Genomic DNA, 18,575 nt, shown 5'->3' on the forward strand with positions numbered 1-18,575 from the left:
TAGCTCCGTTCAATAAGACCCTTGGTATGCACACTAACTTCACCCCTCTCTTGCCAAGAGTAGGACCAGCCCTTCAAAGCAGGAGCCAAACAGGGACAAGGTGCACTGTTGGGCCACTGAGAAAGGGAAGTTGCATGCAACTTTTCAGCCACATCGTCCCATAGGGGCAACTTCTCGTACAAGCCGAGTCAGCTTCCCAAGTGTTGCAGTTCCATACAAGGACTGAGCGCCAAGCTGGTACCCATTTTACCGGCAGGCGCCCAGCAGAACCAGGGCACACAAATGCACATGGCGACTCCCACAGCGACGGTGGATGCTCAACTCTCAACGGCCTGTGGCAGGACATACTGCCAGACTCTCGGCCCCGGCAATACAGCAGCCCAGAGAGGGACAACCCAGGACCTGCTCCAAAGTACAGAGCTTTCTGTACCAAGCAAATGGCACAGGGCAAAAGCTCAGCTGCAAGTCCACTGTTAGTCTCGTGAAGGTCTCCAAGCTCAGCTGCAATGCTCGACCCTCCCCACTTGGGCATTTGGAGCGAGAGACGAGGTGGCTCGCACTTGCCGGTTACACCATCGTGGAAGGGTACCAACGCGAGCCAGAAATGCGCCGCATTGTGAGGCAGGGCAGGAAGACCCCGTACCAGAGAAGTCGGGAACCGAGGTGAAGAAAAGATGCACGCGCATGGCTGTCCATGCGACACTTTGCAACCAGAACCAGCATGAAAGGAGACTGAAGAGACCAGGTGAAATGATACTTTTTATTACACTATCACCTGTTCAGCATCTGTGCACATAAAAGCTCGAACAGAACGACATAATGCGGCTGCAAGTCACAAATGATAGCGGGGGGAAAGAAGTCATGAAAAGCGAGGGGTGAAAAAAAAAAAAAAAGGGTGAGGGGGTGTGAACTACAGCAAGCTAAAACTGATGCAGGCAGGGTAGCAGCAATGAAAAATGTAGGTTAGGACATGTAGAAATGGAAGGAGCCAACAGCTGGGTTAGCGTGGTCACTAGAATAAAACCTAACCAGCAGCCAGAGACAGAGGAGGCGCTGCTGCTCATGCCAGCGTCCCCTGCTGGGCAATCTTGCGCAGCAGGGCAGTGCTGGCCAGGGCCTTCCCGCTGACGTTCTCGTGCCGGCTGCTCTTGTACTTGTCGTACGGGGCCTGCAACCGAGGGGGCACAGTCAAGGCTCCATCCACTGGGGGGGAGAGGAGGAACAGAGCACAGCTGCAGTCGGCTCTCTTTTTAAGGGAGAGGGCTGTGGATGAAGCTAACAGGCTAACCCCTGCGGGACTTCGGGAGAAGTGTAGGTGCCAACAGGGCATGCGAGAAGCTGAGGAGAGCTGTCTCCGAGTCTTCCATTAACTTCGTGGGCACTGCTTCTGCTGTGGCCTTACTCCAATGCAGATTTGTTACAGCACAACCTGGACGGTGCCTTGCCATTGCAGCAGGAGCATTTTTGGGACAATCCCGGTCAGGCTGTCGCTGCCAGCCAAGGGAGAGGCAGAGCGCGGCCGACACACGCAGCATGCACGCAAGTATGTGGAGTGCCTGGGCAGTGGCAGTGGGCAGTGCCTGGGAGAACCTTTACAGCAGCCTGGCAGCAGTGCAAATAAAGACTGCCCCCCACCCCAAACACACTGTGCTCCACTCAGTATGCCCCGGTGGCTGCAATGTCTGTTCACAGTGGCACACCTGCGGCTACCGGCTTCCACGGAGGATCCCTGTGTGGAGAGCCTCCATAGCTGCCGCCCTTTGCCCTGCCCACTTCACCTGGCCATGCCTTCGCCACAGGGGTCGAGGCAAGCACTCACCAGTGCTGCGCTTCACGTCCCCTCCCACCTGCGGATGGCCGCAGTGTCAAGGGAACAACGTGCTAACACCCAACAGCTTTCCCCTCCCACCCCGTCTGCAACACAGAGGGAGAAAAGAGGAACAGGCACCCTGTGCTTGGCCCTGGGTGCCTCGGCCAGGATGGCGGCCATCTTCTTGATGGTGGGCTGCAGGGCCTCCTCCGAGTACCGGCCGTAGTGGGCCATGGTGGCCCCCCAACTGCAACCAGGGGGAGAGCAAGGGAGAAAGGGGATCATCTTCGCCCCTTGGCCCGCCTCTGTCCACCAGCCACCCTAATGCACGTCTCCTAGAGACTGGCTCCACGTGGCAGGAACACACCGTGCGCAACCGCGTGATGACAAACCTGACCAGACCTAGGCAAGCTTGGGCAGGCGCATCAAGCTGGACAAGTTGACCACTAAGGTAGGCACCCCACACAAAGGGTTCGAGGCAAACAGCCTGCCGCACCACGTCATTCAAGAATCTGGGGATGCAGGTAGGCTTGCCTATACAACCGACGCGAGTCAAGCATCCGGTACACGACAGCGCACTCAAAAAGGGTGCACTGAGCATTTCTGGGGAGGTGCACTTGGGTGGGAATAACTTTATGCATAAAGAGCACTGCATTGATAGGCAACTTGCATTGTCGAACTAAAATGCTAGCAAAAATACTTGAAAGTTTCAGGTATAAAAGCGGTGCACATTCACGAAGGCAGCTAGCCAGAGCAGCGGCAATAAAACATCTGCACCGATGGGAAGTCGCACTCGGCCCGTTGAAAGCCTCCCCCACCCGCCCACCTGTGACCCTGGCCGCAGAGGTGGATGGCGAGGCAGAGGGCGGCGGCGGCCTGCTCGGAGGGCTTGACCCAGGCCATGGGGTAGTGCAGCAGGCAGAGCTCGAGGATGTACTTGGCCATGGCGTGCTGCACCACGTCCACCTGGGCGGCCTTGGAGTTGCGGCGCAGGAAGTGCAGGGGCAGGGGCCGGCCCAGGCGCCAGTCCAGGGCCCGCAGGATGGCCCCTTCCATGTGGAGCACCTCCGCGGCCCGGTACGCCCCGTCAGCCACGTAGGCCAGCTCGGACACGGCCGGCACCAGGGTCTCCTCGTACTTGCTGGCCACGTACAGCGCACCCATGCCCAGCAGCTGCAGCTTGGACCGGCTCACCACCTGGCACTGCACCAGCCAGCCACACATGCTGCCCAACAGCTCGGCAGCGGAGCCCCAACCACAAACAGCCTGCGAGCCTGCACGCTCTACAAAGGACCCTTTGCCCTCCATAGTTGGGAACGGCCTGGAAACTCAACACGGCCATAGCTACTTGCATATTCAAGGCGAAATTTGCACTGTGCTGCGGCCGCATTCTTTGCAGGCATGATGTGCCATCTCTTGAGGGTTAAGGGAACTTCGAACTTCCCTCGTCTTTGCACAAGGGTGCAGCATGGGCCTTCCGCATTCCGGATCATTTTCACGTGTGCGTTGTTTGCCGAGAAATAAGACCGCTTTCTCCTTGCACCCATTCTACGGTGGTGCACTTAGCGGAAGTGATAATTGAGTGCCTCCACGAGTTAGCGATGGCTGAATCGACAGAAGCAAGCGATGACTGTGACCACTGTCGTGGGGACAGCACCATGCAGATCATTAATCTGCAAGCTACGCATTTTGTCTTGCCTGCATTCTGCTTGCAAGTTGCTGTTTTTATTTGTGGCACCAGAAACTGGCAAAATAGTTGCGGACTGGAACAGCTGGAAAGTGCGTAAAAGTTACTGACTGCCAAGGACCCGCCGCGGTGGCTCAGTGGCTAAAGCGTTGTGCTGCTGAGCATGAGGTCGCAGGTTTGATTCCCGGCCACGGCGGCCGCTTTTCTGATGGAGGCGAAAAGCGATAACGCCCGTGTGTACGAGATTTCGGCGTACGTTATGGATCCCCAGGTGGTCGAAATTAATCCGGAGCCCTCCACTACAGCGCACCTCATCGCTTGCGTTGCGTCGGCGCGTTAAAACCTACAATCATCTTCAACATGGTAAAAGGCGCACTAGACGGGGACACAAGAAAAGACAGTGACACGGGACGAGCGCTAATGTGTCTTGCGTCCCCGTCTAGTGAGCCTTTTACCATGTCGAAGTCGTATCACCAACTAGCCCAAATTTCTGCGTTGGCCACAATGATCAGACTGCAAAGGGTTAACAGTGACCTGAAGCAAACAAAACCAAGGCTCTATGTTTGCAAGGAATAGTTGCGCAAACCGGACTTGGGGCTCCATGGGAAAGTTTACGCACAACTTGGGGCACTCTTGTATCCTTGCAGTGAAGCGCTCTTTTCGACAAGAAGTTCAACTGAAGCCAGTGCAAGGCCGAGTGACCCGTCTAAACAGATACAAGGCTACCTAGAAATGAACCAACATGCGCAGCAGTGGTACGCAAATTACATTGAGAAGCTCCCACGGCCTGGCCGTCGTTGCCCACTCTCTGTGCTAACGAATAATGCTTGAGAACACTGAAACCATTGCATTCTCAACTCACAGCTGCACGTTTTCACGGCTACACCTCGAGGAGGGATGTGGCTTTCGAAACCACCTTTTTACTTACACTTTTCAACGTAAAGGAACAATACTGTCCTGTCCAATTGTAACGCGAGGTTTTCCCTCTGCCCTAAAGTCCAATTGGTCGTTTTCAAAGTGTCCAGTTGCACCAATAACCTTCTGCGTACCCCTGTCTCCCACAGTGGTCGTTGGTTTGCTTTAACTACGCCTTTCACGCCATGCCTTCTCTCACGTAAGCGCCAGGGTTTGCGATGCCTGGCACCAACTATCGGGGGAATGCGACGGGGGGGTCTAAGCTCCCACTGTCAAAGCGATCAAGCCTAACAACGAACGGCTTGCCAATAAATAATGCCGTTGGTGCTGCCATCAGTTGTTTCTAGGATTGAGCATGCCATGTTACTGGTGCCCCAGCGCCTGGTCTTCGGCAGTCCACTGGCGATGCCCATCGTACGCATCGTCCCCGCTTTGTTCCCCTTGCAGGCCGGCTTTTTTTGGGTGTTCGGGCACAACAGTGACGTGCCACCTCTGCTCTGGGCTCCTCAAATTTTGAGCAGCGGCACAGCCGGCGTAAACAACCGTCAGATTCACCCAGTCAACGCATCGGAGGCGTGCCACTCGCAGTGGCTGGCCGCCCGGTGGCAAAGCTGGTTGGCAACGCTGGGCAACCAACCACTGGGACTAACAACTTTGTGGTGCGGCGTTTTTTTCAGCGCGTCCGCGTTTGCTACAACGGAAGTGTCAAGTCAAAATGAATGCGGCCCAGCTCAACGACAGTAGCTCCACGCATTGCAGCAGGTGGTGAAACAGAAAACAGACAGAAAAAGCAAGCATCTACTGGAACGAGGCACATAGAATGGGCCGACCCGGTTCGCTGCTTTCAGAGGAGCACTGCGCAATTGGGAGCTACAACGGGAACGCGAGTGCTCCCCATGCTGCGACTGTCGCACGGCGTGATGACAACTGACGAAAGACACGCGGAAGCCGAATTCTGCGAACACCGAGAAGCAGCAGCTGAGCACCGCCAAAAAAAGGTTGCTTGCTTAGTTTGGCCCCACGAGTGGTCAACTTGGCCGGCTGCGAGATCGGACCTCCGCTTCCTGTGCCATTGCCTCCCACCGCCTACAGAGAAGAGCCACACGAAACGGGAGTGGCTAGCCTATACATTTGTCTCTTATGGCGAACGCCCCAAGAATAAACAATCCTCGCAGGGTTCACAACAAACCAACAACACAAGACATGTGGCGCTCTTGGCAACCTTGGAAACAAGGCTTTGGTGGACGGGCCGCTGCGACCTCCCGCTGCTGTGCTGGGGTTGGCCGAGGGAAGTGGGGGCCCCGTTTCCTCATTCTCCTGTTCTCTCCCGGTCACGCACGTCGCCCCAAGTCCCATTATCCGAGATTCCTTATGTTGGGCCAGTTAACGTGGCCCTCTTCCCCTGCCCTCAGAGACAGGGCCACCCCAGCACAGCCACGTGCCTGAACAGCGGCAAGCAGAGGAGTCAGACACGCACTCTGGCACTGGCCACACTGCTACTTCGTGCACTAGACATGCGAGTCTCTAGGGCTGCTTGCAGTCCCCGCGAGTGTGCCCCTTCGCCCTCCCGCACTGCCCAGACAAAGAGCCACAGCCCCACCTGCAGGTACCGGTCGACCAGGGCCACGGTGAGGAAGAGGGTCTCCTGGAGAAGCTGGAAGCGGGCGTGCACCTGCATCAGCCAGTTGACCAGCACCGAGCGCATGTCCGACGTCACTGTCGGCTGCAGCCGCAGGAAGTGGGGGTGCACGGGAAGGCGCACCTGCAACGGGGGGGGGGGGGGGGGGGGGTCCCGCTCCAACACTGTCCCCGTCGTGTCCACTTCGGTTGCGATATAGTACACTTGCATGGCCTCGCAGCAAAAGCCAGGCGGTCATTGCGTCATATCCGGGTCACCTGCTTTCAGCCAATCGGGGGGGCTCCCTCAAAATAAACACTGTATACCGCTCCAGAAGGGGGGAAGGGGGGGGGGACACCCCGCAGAGCAAGCATCCCCCACCTCCCTGCGGGAAGCGGGATTACCAGGTCACTGCACAAGCCGAGATAACAGAGCCCCCAAATGGGTGAGCAATGCTTCTGGCCTCCCGACTTCACCGCTGCTTCACCCGAAGCCCACAACCACCCAGACACAAGACCCCTGGACGTCCGTCAAGATTGCACCGCAGCTGCCGTCAGTGGTGCTGCAATGAACCCATTTGGTGAGCCACCGAGCTGCCCTGTTGTTCCGAGGCAAGAGCCCTTACAACGGGGCTGCTCTGCAATGGCTGCTACTCCCACAGGCAACCACACAAAGCACATCTCGTAGACACAAGTGCCAGACACACAGCAAGCTGTGTTGCAGTGACCTAACAGTTTCGCACCGCCCGACAAAAGAGGAGGCACCGTCGTGGAAGCAGTTTATAGGACACTGGTGTTATCTGGGTTCTCTCGCAAGCTTGCCTTGCCAAGCTGCTCAACCAAAGTTCTCCACAATGCAGGCAGACAAAACAAATCTCGGAGAAGAGTGCAGGGGCTTCCGACCACAGGGCTCTTCGCAAACAGAAGCTGCAGCATGCACACGCGCATCAATGACAGCGACAACACACTGTGGTGCCAGAACACTACCCACGAGACAAGTAAACAGCAGCTCGGATGACCCGTGTAATGACACCGCACACGGCGCTGATTAATTGGAGAAAAATACAAAGACTACATACAAGCGATTCAACTGCACACCCGAGATACCGACGCTAAGCACCGCCCAAAGGTGCAATGAAGCTAAAAAACTGATGGTCTCGAGTGACCCTTGCAGCGTTTGAGGCACTTCCAAGGGCGTGTGGAAAGCCGGCCGACATGTGGGCTCACCTCGAGTGCCGCCAGGTAGTCGAAAATGTCCTGGGCGTACTGGGAGCACAGCTGTGGCTCGTGGCCATCCTGGGCATCGATGTCGGGCACCCCTGGGGGCAGCAGGGAGGCCGAGAAGGCGCAGCGCTGCTCCTCCTCTGGCCTGCAGGGGGCGGAGATGGCCGCCTGGCGCAGGCCCTCGCACAGGTGGGCCACCTCCTCCTCAGGGGGGGCACCCTCCTCCTGCTGCTGCACCAACACAGGGCCCAACGTGCTGCACGCAAGCACAAAGACGAGGACCACGACGAAAAGGGAGAGGGGGGGGCACGAGCGCAACTGGCAATTGCGGGGTGGCAGTTGGAAAAGGTGCGCTCGTCTGGTCTTGGTCTCTCACGCAGCCTCCCCAATGTCCTTGTCGTGAACCAGATAAGCAGCAAGCTCTTCCATGCATTTCAGAAGAGGGGTGCGCGAGCATCAGACCGGGTAGCACAAGCGAAATCAAACACTCCTGGCAAGGAGTACACCTCCCAGAGCGAAGAAAGACAGCCAGGACTGCACACACACCCCAGTGCTCGCATACTGCAGCGCAACAAAATGGTTGCCAGCGGAACAGAAGTCTGATACACTGGCGTGAAGAAGAAATGAGGGTTTCTGGACAGAGCTACTAGTGCCACCTGTCCATGACAAGAGGCACGCTAGTCCAGCAGTCGGCGCAACCCCACTTACTGCCAGCTAACCTGTGGCTGCCCACTCATGCTGGAATTCCAAGGTTGACTGCCCTCCCATCATTATGCGCAGGTTTTAGCTGCACTGTTTCTGGTGTACGATACCTCATGTACAGTACCGTGGGCATGGTTTCCCTTTGTGCCATTCACAAATCTCTCTTCCCATTTATGCTGTATTGGGCTCTTGCAGCATTACTGGCTTCCAACATGCACAGGCAGGTAAATGCCAGAGTGTTGAAGGAACACGCACTGCCATGCAACACCAGCCACAGTGGCCATGACAGCGCCGCAGCCCAAGTGGGGACCACTCTCGAGCGGCCCCAGTTCTCGCAACCGCACCCAGCTACCGTCCTCATGTGGCTGGCACTGAACATCCAGCCACCTGGTAGCATATACCCTGGGCCTCTTCAATTATGAGCCCCGGATCGTCCACAGACTGCCCGAGATGCAATCCGGCACTCCATTTTCCCATGCATGCTGTGGGGACCACACGGCTCCCCATGCCGGCCATGCAGCGCCACCGTGACAGGAAGCGCGCACGGCACGCTGCTCCCCAGTGTGGCTGTGCATGCGCAGCACACTTTCCCAGCAGCGATATCGGAGGAAGGAGCGCCGGCACCCTCCTCCCCCTCTGGAGACCCTTCTCTTCAACAGAGGTTACGTCGAGAGCAGGACCCCTGCGAGGTCTGGAGCCGTGCGGGTTGGACCCAGGAGCTGGCGCTCCTCGACCCCGAGCTCATGGGGCTCCATCCCCCCCCCCCCCCCCCCCCAGGTTCGGGACAGCCTGTCCAGCGAGTGTTCCATTTTACGACAAAGCCTGGTCTGTTGGTATCGCCTGGCTCCGAGCGCATCATTGGCACCTCCCGGTGAGGCGTATGAACCCTCGCCTTGGCTTTGGTTCTCGTGTTCCATCTTGCTAGCCGGGTAATGCGGTCTCTTTTGTAGCCGCAAACCTCCCGATGCCTATGGGACTTCAGGTCCGAACACAGTACTGCCCGCAGACCACCCGGGACTGGTAAATCGAGGGGGCCCATTGCTGCTGCCCCTGGGCAGCAGGAAAAGGGGGCCGGCACACAGCGAAGCCGTGGTTGCACCAGCCACGGAAGGGGCTCAAATAACGAGGGGATGTGGAAGGAGGAAAGACGCCGTCAACTAAGGTTGGACATGATCACACCAACACCAGTGAAAAACGTTGCAAGAAGTAGAACTTGGACAGAACCATGCGAGTTTGCAACAAGGAAGTGGACCCAAGGACACTGCACTGGCGACACCCAAGGGGAAGCCTCGATCCCAATCACGAGTACAACTTGTTAGTTGTGATAAATGGCCACCAGATGGTGCCAAGCGTGCGGCTACGCTTATGACCGCACAGAAGACTCACCTCAAGGCACCTTCAGACTTCGTGCAGGTAGACTACCTTTCAATAAACAAGACGGCAGCTCGACAGCGACGCGTCTTTTGGTACCTCGCAAAGCTGTGCTCTTTGCACCATGGCCAGGCTCCTCAAAAACAGCTCACAGCTGAGCAACTACCAGGCGCCTCCACTAAAGTGGCATACCAGTAGCAGCTTCGCGCACGCTTGCAAGGGGCAACGCTGCGCTGCCCCTCTTAGAGCACCTTGCGAGAGCTCACCTTGGGTGGCACAGCGTTGGGCGGCCGCAGCGCTGGCCTCAGGAACTTGGCCTGTCCCGGCTGGTGGCTGCTCGCCGCCGGCTTCCGTGGTCCGCCAGCAAGGTTCTCGGAGGCCGGCTGCACAGGGGAAGAACGATGCAGCTGCTAAGAGCAGCGCCGCAGCACACGCCACTGGCTCTGCATGTGCATGAACTGCACACGCTGAGCACTACGAAGTTCAGTTACTCAAGGGCCCAAACTTGGCCAGGATCCACTTTAAAGTCTGGCCGTAAAACATTGGGGCTTTGGGCTCCTGGAAACGGAGATAAACACAAACGTGTACACCTAAACACGATGAAGACAACGCACTTCTAAGCAATGGGAAATGCAAGCAAAGGAACTCAAAATAACAAGTAATGCAGTAAGTGAGAAGAAAAGATACAAGGTCAGAAGAAAGTCTAGGAAGTGGCATGCACTGCCATTATGAGAATTCCTCCAAAAACTGCATCTCTCACGCAGCGAGAACAAAAGCTCATGCAGTCCTTCCTGCCCCAACATCAATTTCTCTTATGCGCAGCAAGTAAAGTGATGGAACACTTTCTTTTCAAACATATCAGCTCATTCTTGGAACAAAATAACTTCTCTCCTAATCAACACGGATTTCGGTGTGGGTTTTCAACCATAACGCAGTTAATTCATACTACAAACGATCTCTCTAAATCACTTGATGAAGGCGGGCAAATTGACGCAGTTTTTATATATTTTGAAAAAGCCTTCGACCGTGTCTCCCATTCTCACTTGCTGTTTAAAATAAGAAAATTATTAGCTAACCCCAAAATTCTCCGGTGGCTTGATTCGTACTTGTCAGGCATCCACATTGCTAATAATATGTCAAACTTAGCCCCTGTATACTCTGGTGTTCCCCAAGGTTCGGTCCTGGGTCCACTCTTATTTTTTATTTATTTGAACGATCCGTCTTCTTCATCTTCAGTGCGCTGTCGGCTTTTTGCCGACGACTGCGTTGCGTACCTTCCTGTTCGCACGAGAGAGGACCAGACTGCCCTCAGCACATATCTAAGTGCTATCACTGACTGGTGTAATTCCTGGAAAATGAGCCTCAATGTAAAAAGTGTGCCCAAATGACCATGACGCGTAAAAGAAACCTCCTCGAATTTCCTTACAAACTGAACAATACCGCACTGCAAACTGTAAAACAGTTTAAATACCTAGGTGTAACAATAACTTCAAATCTAAGCTGGAACACACATATTCAAAGCATATCATCAATTGCTATTCAACGATTGTGGTTGCTAAGGCACCGATTAAAACACTGCACAAGCAAAACAAAACAATTGGCATACACATCTTTAGTACGACCTATCTGGGAATATGCAGATGTGTGGGATCCCCATACGAAAGCGGACATACACTCTCTCGAATGCATTCAAAACAAATCCTTACGGTTTATTTACAACGCGTATGGCAGGCGTGTTTCAGTTACAGAGCTACGTACCCGATCAGGACTTCCAACACTACAGGCACGCCGGAAACTACAACGCCTAAAATTTCTTTTCAACATTGTTAACAATAACTTATGAATAGCCTTTAACACCTACATGCAGTTTAATACATCGCGTCAAACACGTAACAAACATGCCAAGACAATCGAAATGCCCCGCACCAACACTAATGCTCACCATTTCTTTTTTTCCACGAACAATATCGGATTGGAATGCGCTGCCGCAAGCTGTCACTGAAATTGTGACCCCGGAATCATTCGCATCATCCATTAGTTCGTACTTTTAACAAACAGGGCCCGCAAGACGCCAACGAGCGTTATCGCCTCGCGTTGGGTAAACATTGTGTACACTTCAACTTGTGTGTATTTCCTTGGAAGCCGGGACGTACCTACCCAACAGTCTTTTCTGGTACGTTATGCGTTCTTTTTTTTATTTTTGCTTGTTCCTGCTCCGGAAACTTTGTGATGGATGTGCTTAAAACCAAGAGTGCTTTTGTCGGCTATGTTACGCGCTATTTTTTTTCGGATTGTTGGTTTCTACTCAGAAAACTGCCTCCCTTGTTCGGTTACGTGTTCCGCTGTACCACGCGAGCTCTCCTCCGCTGCACCACAGTGCTGAATGTATCAATATGTAACCACTCTTGCCTTGGCTGCCAACAGGTGGCTGGCAGTATATTACAAATAAATAAATATAGCAAAGGCTTCAAACATCTCCCACAAGATGTTGACTGTGCACCATCTGTCTCCAATACATTCCAGTGCAGACCCCACACAATGGTATACCAATTGGCCCGACAAGCTTTTCTTCCCACAAATGCGTGACCTTGAGTGCATCCAGCACGGCCTGCCGAGAGCCACTGGGCTCTGGCAGCGAGGCTTGCGAGAGGTTTGCCGATGCCGGGGGGGGGGTTCAACGACAGAACCACCTCACCGCAACAGTGGCCAACGCCTCTTTTGGAAATTACCTCTGGCCAATCACCAGAGAAGTTTCGACATCGCCTCTGGCATGGGTGCTTAGCACAGATGTTCACCAACACCGTGAGGTTTCAGCACACATAAGTGACGAGAACTCGCTTGCGGCCAAAAGCTTTCTGCATCATTTCAAGGAAGTAATCGCCCAGAACTATTGTACAGCCATTAGCTGCTTTTATTTTCACTCCCAGGAACACAAGCAGGCACAAGCTGCCTGCCAAGAAAAAAAAAGCGAGAGAAACAACATCTCCCACATGGCTGGCAGCCACAGGCCGTGCTGCACGCACCCGAGGTTAGGCGCTCTCACCGCAAAGGAATGTTCATGAAAGGAATGTTCCCAAGTTCACAGTTCCGAGGCCTGCATGCGAGCCCGTCACGCCCCAAAGAGGAACACTGTGCACTTTTGTGAAGTGGCACACCTGCGGTTCCCTTCCACAATCGCAGCAGGAGACGACTACTGGCACCGCCTACTGTTAACCCCTGCAGCAGATGAAACCCCCAGTGGTGACAAGGCTGGAAGAACTGGCGGTAAAAAGGCAACTGCAGCGGGGACGGTTGGCTAAACTGCGCAAAAATAGATACATTGCGCCACATTGCTACAGCAGGCTGAAAGTTTGGTAAAGCCCGATGACCTGGTAGCCTGCACAAGCGGGACAGGCACAGAACACCCTGCCCAGTCCAGCGGCCTCCTGCAACGCGCATGTGCAGCACCGTAGCCAGTATTCGCTGTTCGAGACAACCAGTGGCTGGATGCTGAACCCCCACAGCCGCAACACATCGGCTGAGCAACGCAAGGACTGCCGCCAGGAGGGACAACTGCGAAGGCTACTCTGTGGAGTGGCAAGATGCACAGGTTCCACATCATCTGCAATTGACAGCTGCCACTGCAATGAGGTAGCGAATAGGGCAAGTTGGAGAACACCCGTCACAGATTAAAAAGTGTAGCAACGACACAAGCGTGGTGTCGTTCCTACTCTCGCCCCGCGTTTTCGTTTGCCGACACTACTGCGACCGCGGCAGTTTTGCAAGAGGCCCGTAACTGCGTGCTTTGTCATGGAGTAAAGGTGCAACAAGGGCACATAAAATCGCCGTACTTGTGCATCGCCGTAGCTCGGCATACAAGCATGTAAAATCTGCGCAAGACATTTCTATGCACTTGTTGTGCCAAGTCAGAGCCAGCCAGACATCGACGCAAACTTCAGACGCATGGTGTTGATGTTCACCTTTAGTGGTCAGGTCACGCAGCTTATTAAGTAGCTTTGCTTGCTAACTTCACTATGTGATAAAACTAAGTAATTTGTAAAATACAGAGTAGACAACGGGAGAAAACGCACAAAGCAACAAGCAACTATGGGAGCAACGGAGTTTCTGCCAAAAAAGTGGAGAATTTCGTGTCTGCCAAGTAAGCATATTAACATTTCAATGTCGCAGGTACTATTGTAGTTGTTTTTGTATTAAATACAGTATATGTAATTTTGTGAGAACTGGAATTTGTTTTACTTCAGTCAAAATGTAGCTGAACTGTGCTGCAGAAGGCCGAGTCCGGGGTAGTCTAGCCACACTGTGCAGTGCATTGCAGTGCACTGGGCATATGCACAAGTTGTGGTGCCTATGCCCTCTCCGGTGTCGTCAGTCACCGTAAAGGCAGCAGTGTATGTAGCCACAGGCCAATGTTGCATCGATTTTAGTTGTTCCTGTGGTTGGGTCTTAAGGATGACTTTCAATAAGCAAGGAGATGAGCTTGCCGAAGGCTCTCGGCTCATGTCCCCTCGTCTAAAGACCGTTTGCTGCATTTGTGCCAAGTGCAGGCACATGCTCAGTCGTGCATGCACGCAAGCTTGGAAAACCTACCTTCCTGCTAACCGCATTATATGCACCACGTCAAGGGCACAAAATAATGCAGTGATATGATGCAAAGACACGCCACGTCTTAAAGGGACCCTGCAACACTCTTCGTGCAGTGCAAGTAAACCTGCGCGACGTTTAGATTAGACCTCCAGGAACACCCGAGCCAAATATTACACATGCACGTGAAGCGGTAAGTGCGCAAATCGCCGTGAAAGATGCGGAAAAACCAACCGCTCTCTCTTCAATTCTCATTATGCACCCCTGGCATGGCCTCTGCGACATCAATCGGGCCATGGCTGTCCTATTGGCTGTCGCTGGTCAACTTTGCGGCTAAATTCTGGCATTTCCTGTGACGATCAGCCGTCATCGGTGCTGTGTATGAACCTCTTCTATGTCTGAACCTGTCCGCATGCTTTTGGTGTTTGTTTTGTTTTGAGTGCACGCGGAGTTTGAGTGACGACCTAAATATTCCACTTTCAATGAGCCCACTGAACAAACGTTTATTGCTCCAAAAACGCCCTACCAGCCCGAGCGCTTGCTTGCGAGCAGGCCACCATGCCGGCTTTTTTGTGGCACCAGACTGGAAATAGACCCGTCCACGTTGCGGGGAAAAGCATGAAACTTCCCAGCCTGTGACATATCGAAGGCCGCCGAAGAGAACGCCGTGCGCTGCCCCCCTCTCCGGGAGAGAGCGCGCAGCTTTTGTCGCGATGTCCGCGGTTGAGTTGAGTGGGAACATTTATGTGCGATTTCTCATCGCGCGTAGTTTCGGTGATAGTGAACGGATTTTCACAATTCTTGCGGGAGGAGATAGCTGGGACAATGGACTTTACCCCAAAATACATTCAGAGTAGCTGATAGTAAGTGTGTCAGGGTCCCTTTAAGCAAACAAAAGCTGCTCCACGTTCAACAGGTTTGTCCCACACTTAAGTAGGAGTTTAAGCCACCGATACAGCCATGCCATTCGAATTCAGAGAACACCAATCCAAAAGTGTGACACAACCGGCCAAAGCCAGTCCCTGGCCGCTCAATCTCCTTCCTTTTGGTGTGGCCTGCCGATGTGCCTCGCAAACAAAACGTGGGTGAAAGGAGAGAGGTTGACTCACTGGCTACAGTGAGGGCGCTGCTTGTTGGAAAAGAAAGCGCCTGGCACCCGATTACACCACCTCGTTCGGAGGTGTATTCTTTCAAAGCCGACACTTTCACCCTGCCGTCGTCTGGTCAGCCCGCAACCTCGCATGTTTTCCATCACTGCTGTTACCACTATGTGGATCGATTACACTGCACACGATGCCTAAAAGCTGCTGGATGTTGCTTTGCAAGTCAAACAAGTCGTGGAACCCGGAACTGTGCTAATACGAGCAGCCTCCGTCCAAAGAAAACCAGAACGCTTCCCAACAAGAGGGAGCTTGGCTGCCCTTATCACGACAGTCGTGCGCCCGCTTTTCTTGTGAGCAGACAAGGTAGGAATGAAATGCAAGTTGCTGCTTCCAAAAGCTGTGCCGACTGTTTCCATCCTATGCCAACCAACATACTGCAGTCTCATTCCTCCAAGGAGCTTTGCGTGCCATGCAAGCGAGCAATGCAGGGAAGAGGCAGAAAATTCAGTGCCAGAATTCTCATTCGGAAGAAGCCAAGGCTGGATGCCAGTCTGAAGGCAAAACAGGATTAAAAACTGGAATGCCAGATGACCTGGTCAGACGTACTGCAATGACTAAAAGAAACATCACCTTCAAGTGAAAGTGCAGGGACTAAACGAGCACTAGCAAAAACTCCAGCTAACCCGCGATGAATTCAGAGACAACCAAGCTGTCGGCAAATACCCTTTTGGAAGCCGTGCAAGGAATGCAAAACCTGTGATGGAACAGATCAACTTTTAAAATGCGTGGCTAATTGACATTGCAAAGGTTACGATCAAGTGCGAGGACCAGCCCTGCTGAAACTGCCCTGTCGGAGCACACTACAAAAGTTTGTTGGGTCTTCCACAGGACATACCAAAATGAATTGGAACCCATGTACAGAGGTTTTTATCATGCACTGAAACTTGCCTCATTCGTGGAAAGAATACTTTGCAATCCCTGCATTTTATTTGAAATGCTACAGCTGGTGCAAAATCTCCGAGTCGTACAGCCAATGCCATGCAAGGGTTCATGGGCCCAGTCAAGCTGGGCCCATGGACCCCTCCTTGTAGCCCATGGATCCCTCCAGATTTCAGGGGAATAAACTGATTGATAAAAATGGCTGGTCAGAAAAAAGCCACACTGCAGTGTGGCTGCAGTGAAAGGTGACACTGTGGTGAAAGGTCAATACAGTAAAAAGAAATGAATGATCATCAAGTTGACAGAATTTTCATGCTTCTTGAATTGGCTGTGAACCTTGAACCAGCGGTGCCACTGAAATGGCCAACCCCCTGCTTTATCCTGCGTTCCGGCTTTCCGAGGCTTATGTTAGCCCTGTAGGATATTTTTCGAACCAGGAACCTGAAACGTGATTGGCCGAGTAACCTGATGCACAGTGCACTGAAAGCTGTTGAAGAGGCGGGGTTCCTCATTATCTGCACCGCCGCAGACATGTTTTCAAGCTCGTCCAATGATGGCATGTGGTGCCACATCCGGTACGGGAAAACGACCTCTTGTTTACGTGAACGGACCCAATTAGGAACCTCTTCTCTCACTTTCGCTTCTAAACCACCACTGCGTCGCAGACAGCAAGCGCCACAGGTGACGCGGCAGGGTGGAAGGGAACTGCACTCCACAGGTGGAATGGAGCGCTCGGCAGGGGAGTCTAGGTTGCACGATCACAGTCTCGAATGCATTTCGACACACGACGAGGCAGCCCCAATGCAAAAACAGCCCAAAAATGCCCCGAGCTATGGATTAGCAACCCCCATGCTGTTGCCATGAATTTGGCAGGTGTGAAGTGGGGGTTTATGTTCCAAAGCTAGGCCTGCACAAGCCAAAGTGCTGTCACTGAAAACTCCGGATTGACAGCAGCCCAAAAGTGAAACAAACGTATGGCCTTGTAGCATAAAATGGCGATGTCAAAATTGTAAAAAAAAAAGGGAAAGATCACAGCAGGGGTGTCAATCCACCCTCGCTCAACCACAGCATTCCGAGCAAAAGGGGGCGGGAGGCTGGTAGGCAGGAGGCAGGCAGGCCATCTTTTGCTCTGTTCAACTCGCAAAGCAGAGAACGGTGTGTTACAAAGCGGCGAGACTCGATTCTCGAATGAAGAACGCTGAATACATTACGAAAGGAGGCATCACAGAAAAGAAAAAAAAAAACAATGCCCGACGTCTTGCGAAACAGCATAGCACGGGTGCCACTTCTGCGCGTTTTGGTAGCGCCACCTTACAGTTTAAATTAAACAGAAGGGTCGAGGTTCTGTCCAGCGAGTACCAATGACACTCAACAACAAACTAAATGAGCGCAATGTAGACCTAACACGTGTATTAAAAAAAAAAAAAAGAAAGAAAGCAGTCCGTACACTCGTGCAGTCTCATGAGGACGTCTTCGCGTGAAGTCTGCTCTAGTATCACTGCAATCTCAATAAGGCTGCTAGAAGGCACTTACGCACACGCGAACAGAGCAGAAGGCAGCGCTTGTGGCAGCATAAAGCAATGGCGCTTCGCATTTTTCTGCATGAAACCGCCACCGACCGAAAAAAGAAAGGCTGCGCTAAAATCCTCATTCAAAAACGGCAGGCGCTCCGCGTGCACACCTTCCGGCGACGGGACTGTCAGAAACCCGAGGGTGGTGGGATCGTTGCTGTGGCAGTGGACATGACGGCCACAAGGCTGCGTTGACGAGGCGCTTGCAGGGGCGCCGGACTCACTGAATAAACTAACGTAACGGGCTACCAGCTGCGGCGTGCTACTCCAAGCAGACCTTGTGCGGAAGGCTCATTTTAAAAAACACTGGTGCCAGTGCGGGCGCATACAGTAACCATCACGTGGAACCACGAGGCTTGTGGAAAGCCGTTGATGCCGGGCCACCATCCCACAAGTTCGGCAACATGCGAGGCCGAATTAAACGAGCAAATCGCTCATGCCAGCTCTTCATGACCGCCGAGCGTAAATGGGCGACCAAATTTAAATGAGAGCGGCAGTGACGCGCGGAGCGGTGGTTGGCATCCCGGTGTGTGCCTTAGTGTGCAAATGCACTCACCCATCGCGCCGAACGTCCGAACGTGGCCATGACTGCGGCTGTGACTGATGTGATTGCGGCGGGCAAAACGTTGGCGGACGCTGACGAGCTCGGTCACAGCATCATACAACGACCGACGGCCGGCTGTTACAGGATTACAGGCTGTTCTTTCGAATGCGCCGCTGTTGCCAGCGCCGTTGCACTTTATGTGTTTTGTTTCTTCCCCCCTGCGTCAGCAGCGCCGCCTGTACGCTCCAATGGCGTCCGCTTTCTGTTGCTACTTGTCTTTGCTTCAGTGCTTTAATTCCGCCGAAAGCTTTAGCTGCAGAGTTTCTTACAAGCGATTAAATGCAGCGCTTACAATTCAGAAACCCTACCGCACAAGCAGGCCTTGGTTACGCATGAGGATAATTGTTTGTCCCTCAACCGCAATTTGGAAAACGGACGCGAAATGGACACTTTTGAAACGATGAATCACAGGGGTGCTCAAACAATGTGATAGCAAAAACCATTGGACCAT

General features: G+C 53.5%; 1 protein-coding gene across 3 annotated transcripts; it reads right to left on the reverse strand.

Moving 5' to 3' along the window:
• Positions 1 to 746: 746 nt before the first annotated feature.
• Positions 747 to 18,263, reverse strand: LOC144165185 (G2/mitotic-specific cyclin-B2-like). 3 transcript variants are annotated; one of them, XM_077695296.1, is made up of 7 exons: positions 18,077 to 18,263; positions 9,593 to 9,709; positions 7,257 to 7,481; positions 6,013 to 6,174; positions 2,637 to 3,013; positions 1,949 to 2,057; positions 747 to 1,168 (listed from the first exon to the last, which is right to left on the reverse strand). In XM_077695296.1, exons 1-7 carry the CDS (start codon positions 18,104 to 18,106, stop codon positions 1,061 to 1,063), a joined length of 1,128 nt encoding a protein of 375 aa, XP_077551422.1. In that variant the 5' UTR covers positions 18,107 to 18,263; the 3' UTR covers positions 747 to 1,060. The 3 variants fall into 3 exon arrangements, with proteins under 3 accessions (XP_077551422.1, XP_077551420.1, XP_077551421.1); XM_077695294.1 differs by having other exon boundaries at positions 7,257 to 7,487; XM_077695295.1 differs by having other exon boundaries at positions 7,257 to 7,484; positions 18,077 to 18,262.
• Positions 18,264 to 18,575: the final 312 nt, after the last annotated feature.

The sequence above is a fragment of the Haemaphysalis longicornis genome, unplaced genomic scaffold, assembly GCF_048455015.1.
Source record: "Haemaphysalis longicornis isolate Haplotype H1 unplaced genomic scaffold, Haemaphysalis longicornis Haplotype H1 scaffold_14, whole genome shotgun sequence".
Lineage (NCBI taxonomy): Eukaryota > Metazoa > Arthropoda > Arachnida > Ixodida > Ixodidae > Haemaphysalis > Haemaphysalis longicornis.

Bases quoted from the DNA above. Each gene is read 5' to 3' on its own strand.
- LOC144165185 (XM_077695294.1), bottom strand. From the start codon at position 18,106: ATGGCCACGTTCGGACGTTCGGCGCGATGG. The intron at 3,014-6,012 runs GTGGGGCTGTGG...TGGCTGGTGCAG, and splicing joins TGGTCGACCGGTACCTGCAG to TGCCAGGTGGTGAGCCGGTC. The intron at 2,058-2,636 runs GTGGGCGGGTGG...CCCTGGTTGCAG, and splicing joins CTCTGCGGCCAGGGTCACAG to TTGGGGGGCCACCATGGCCC.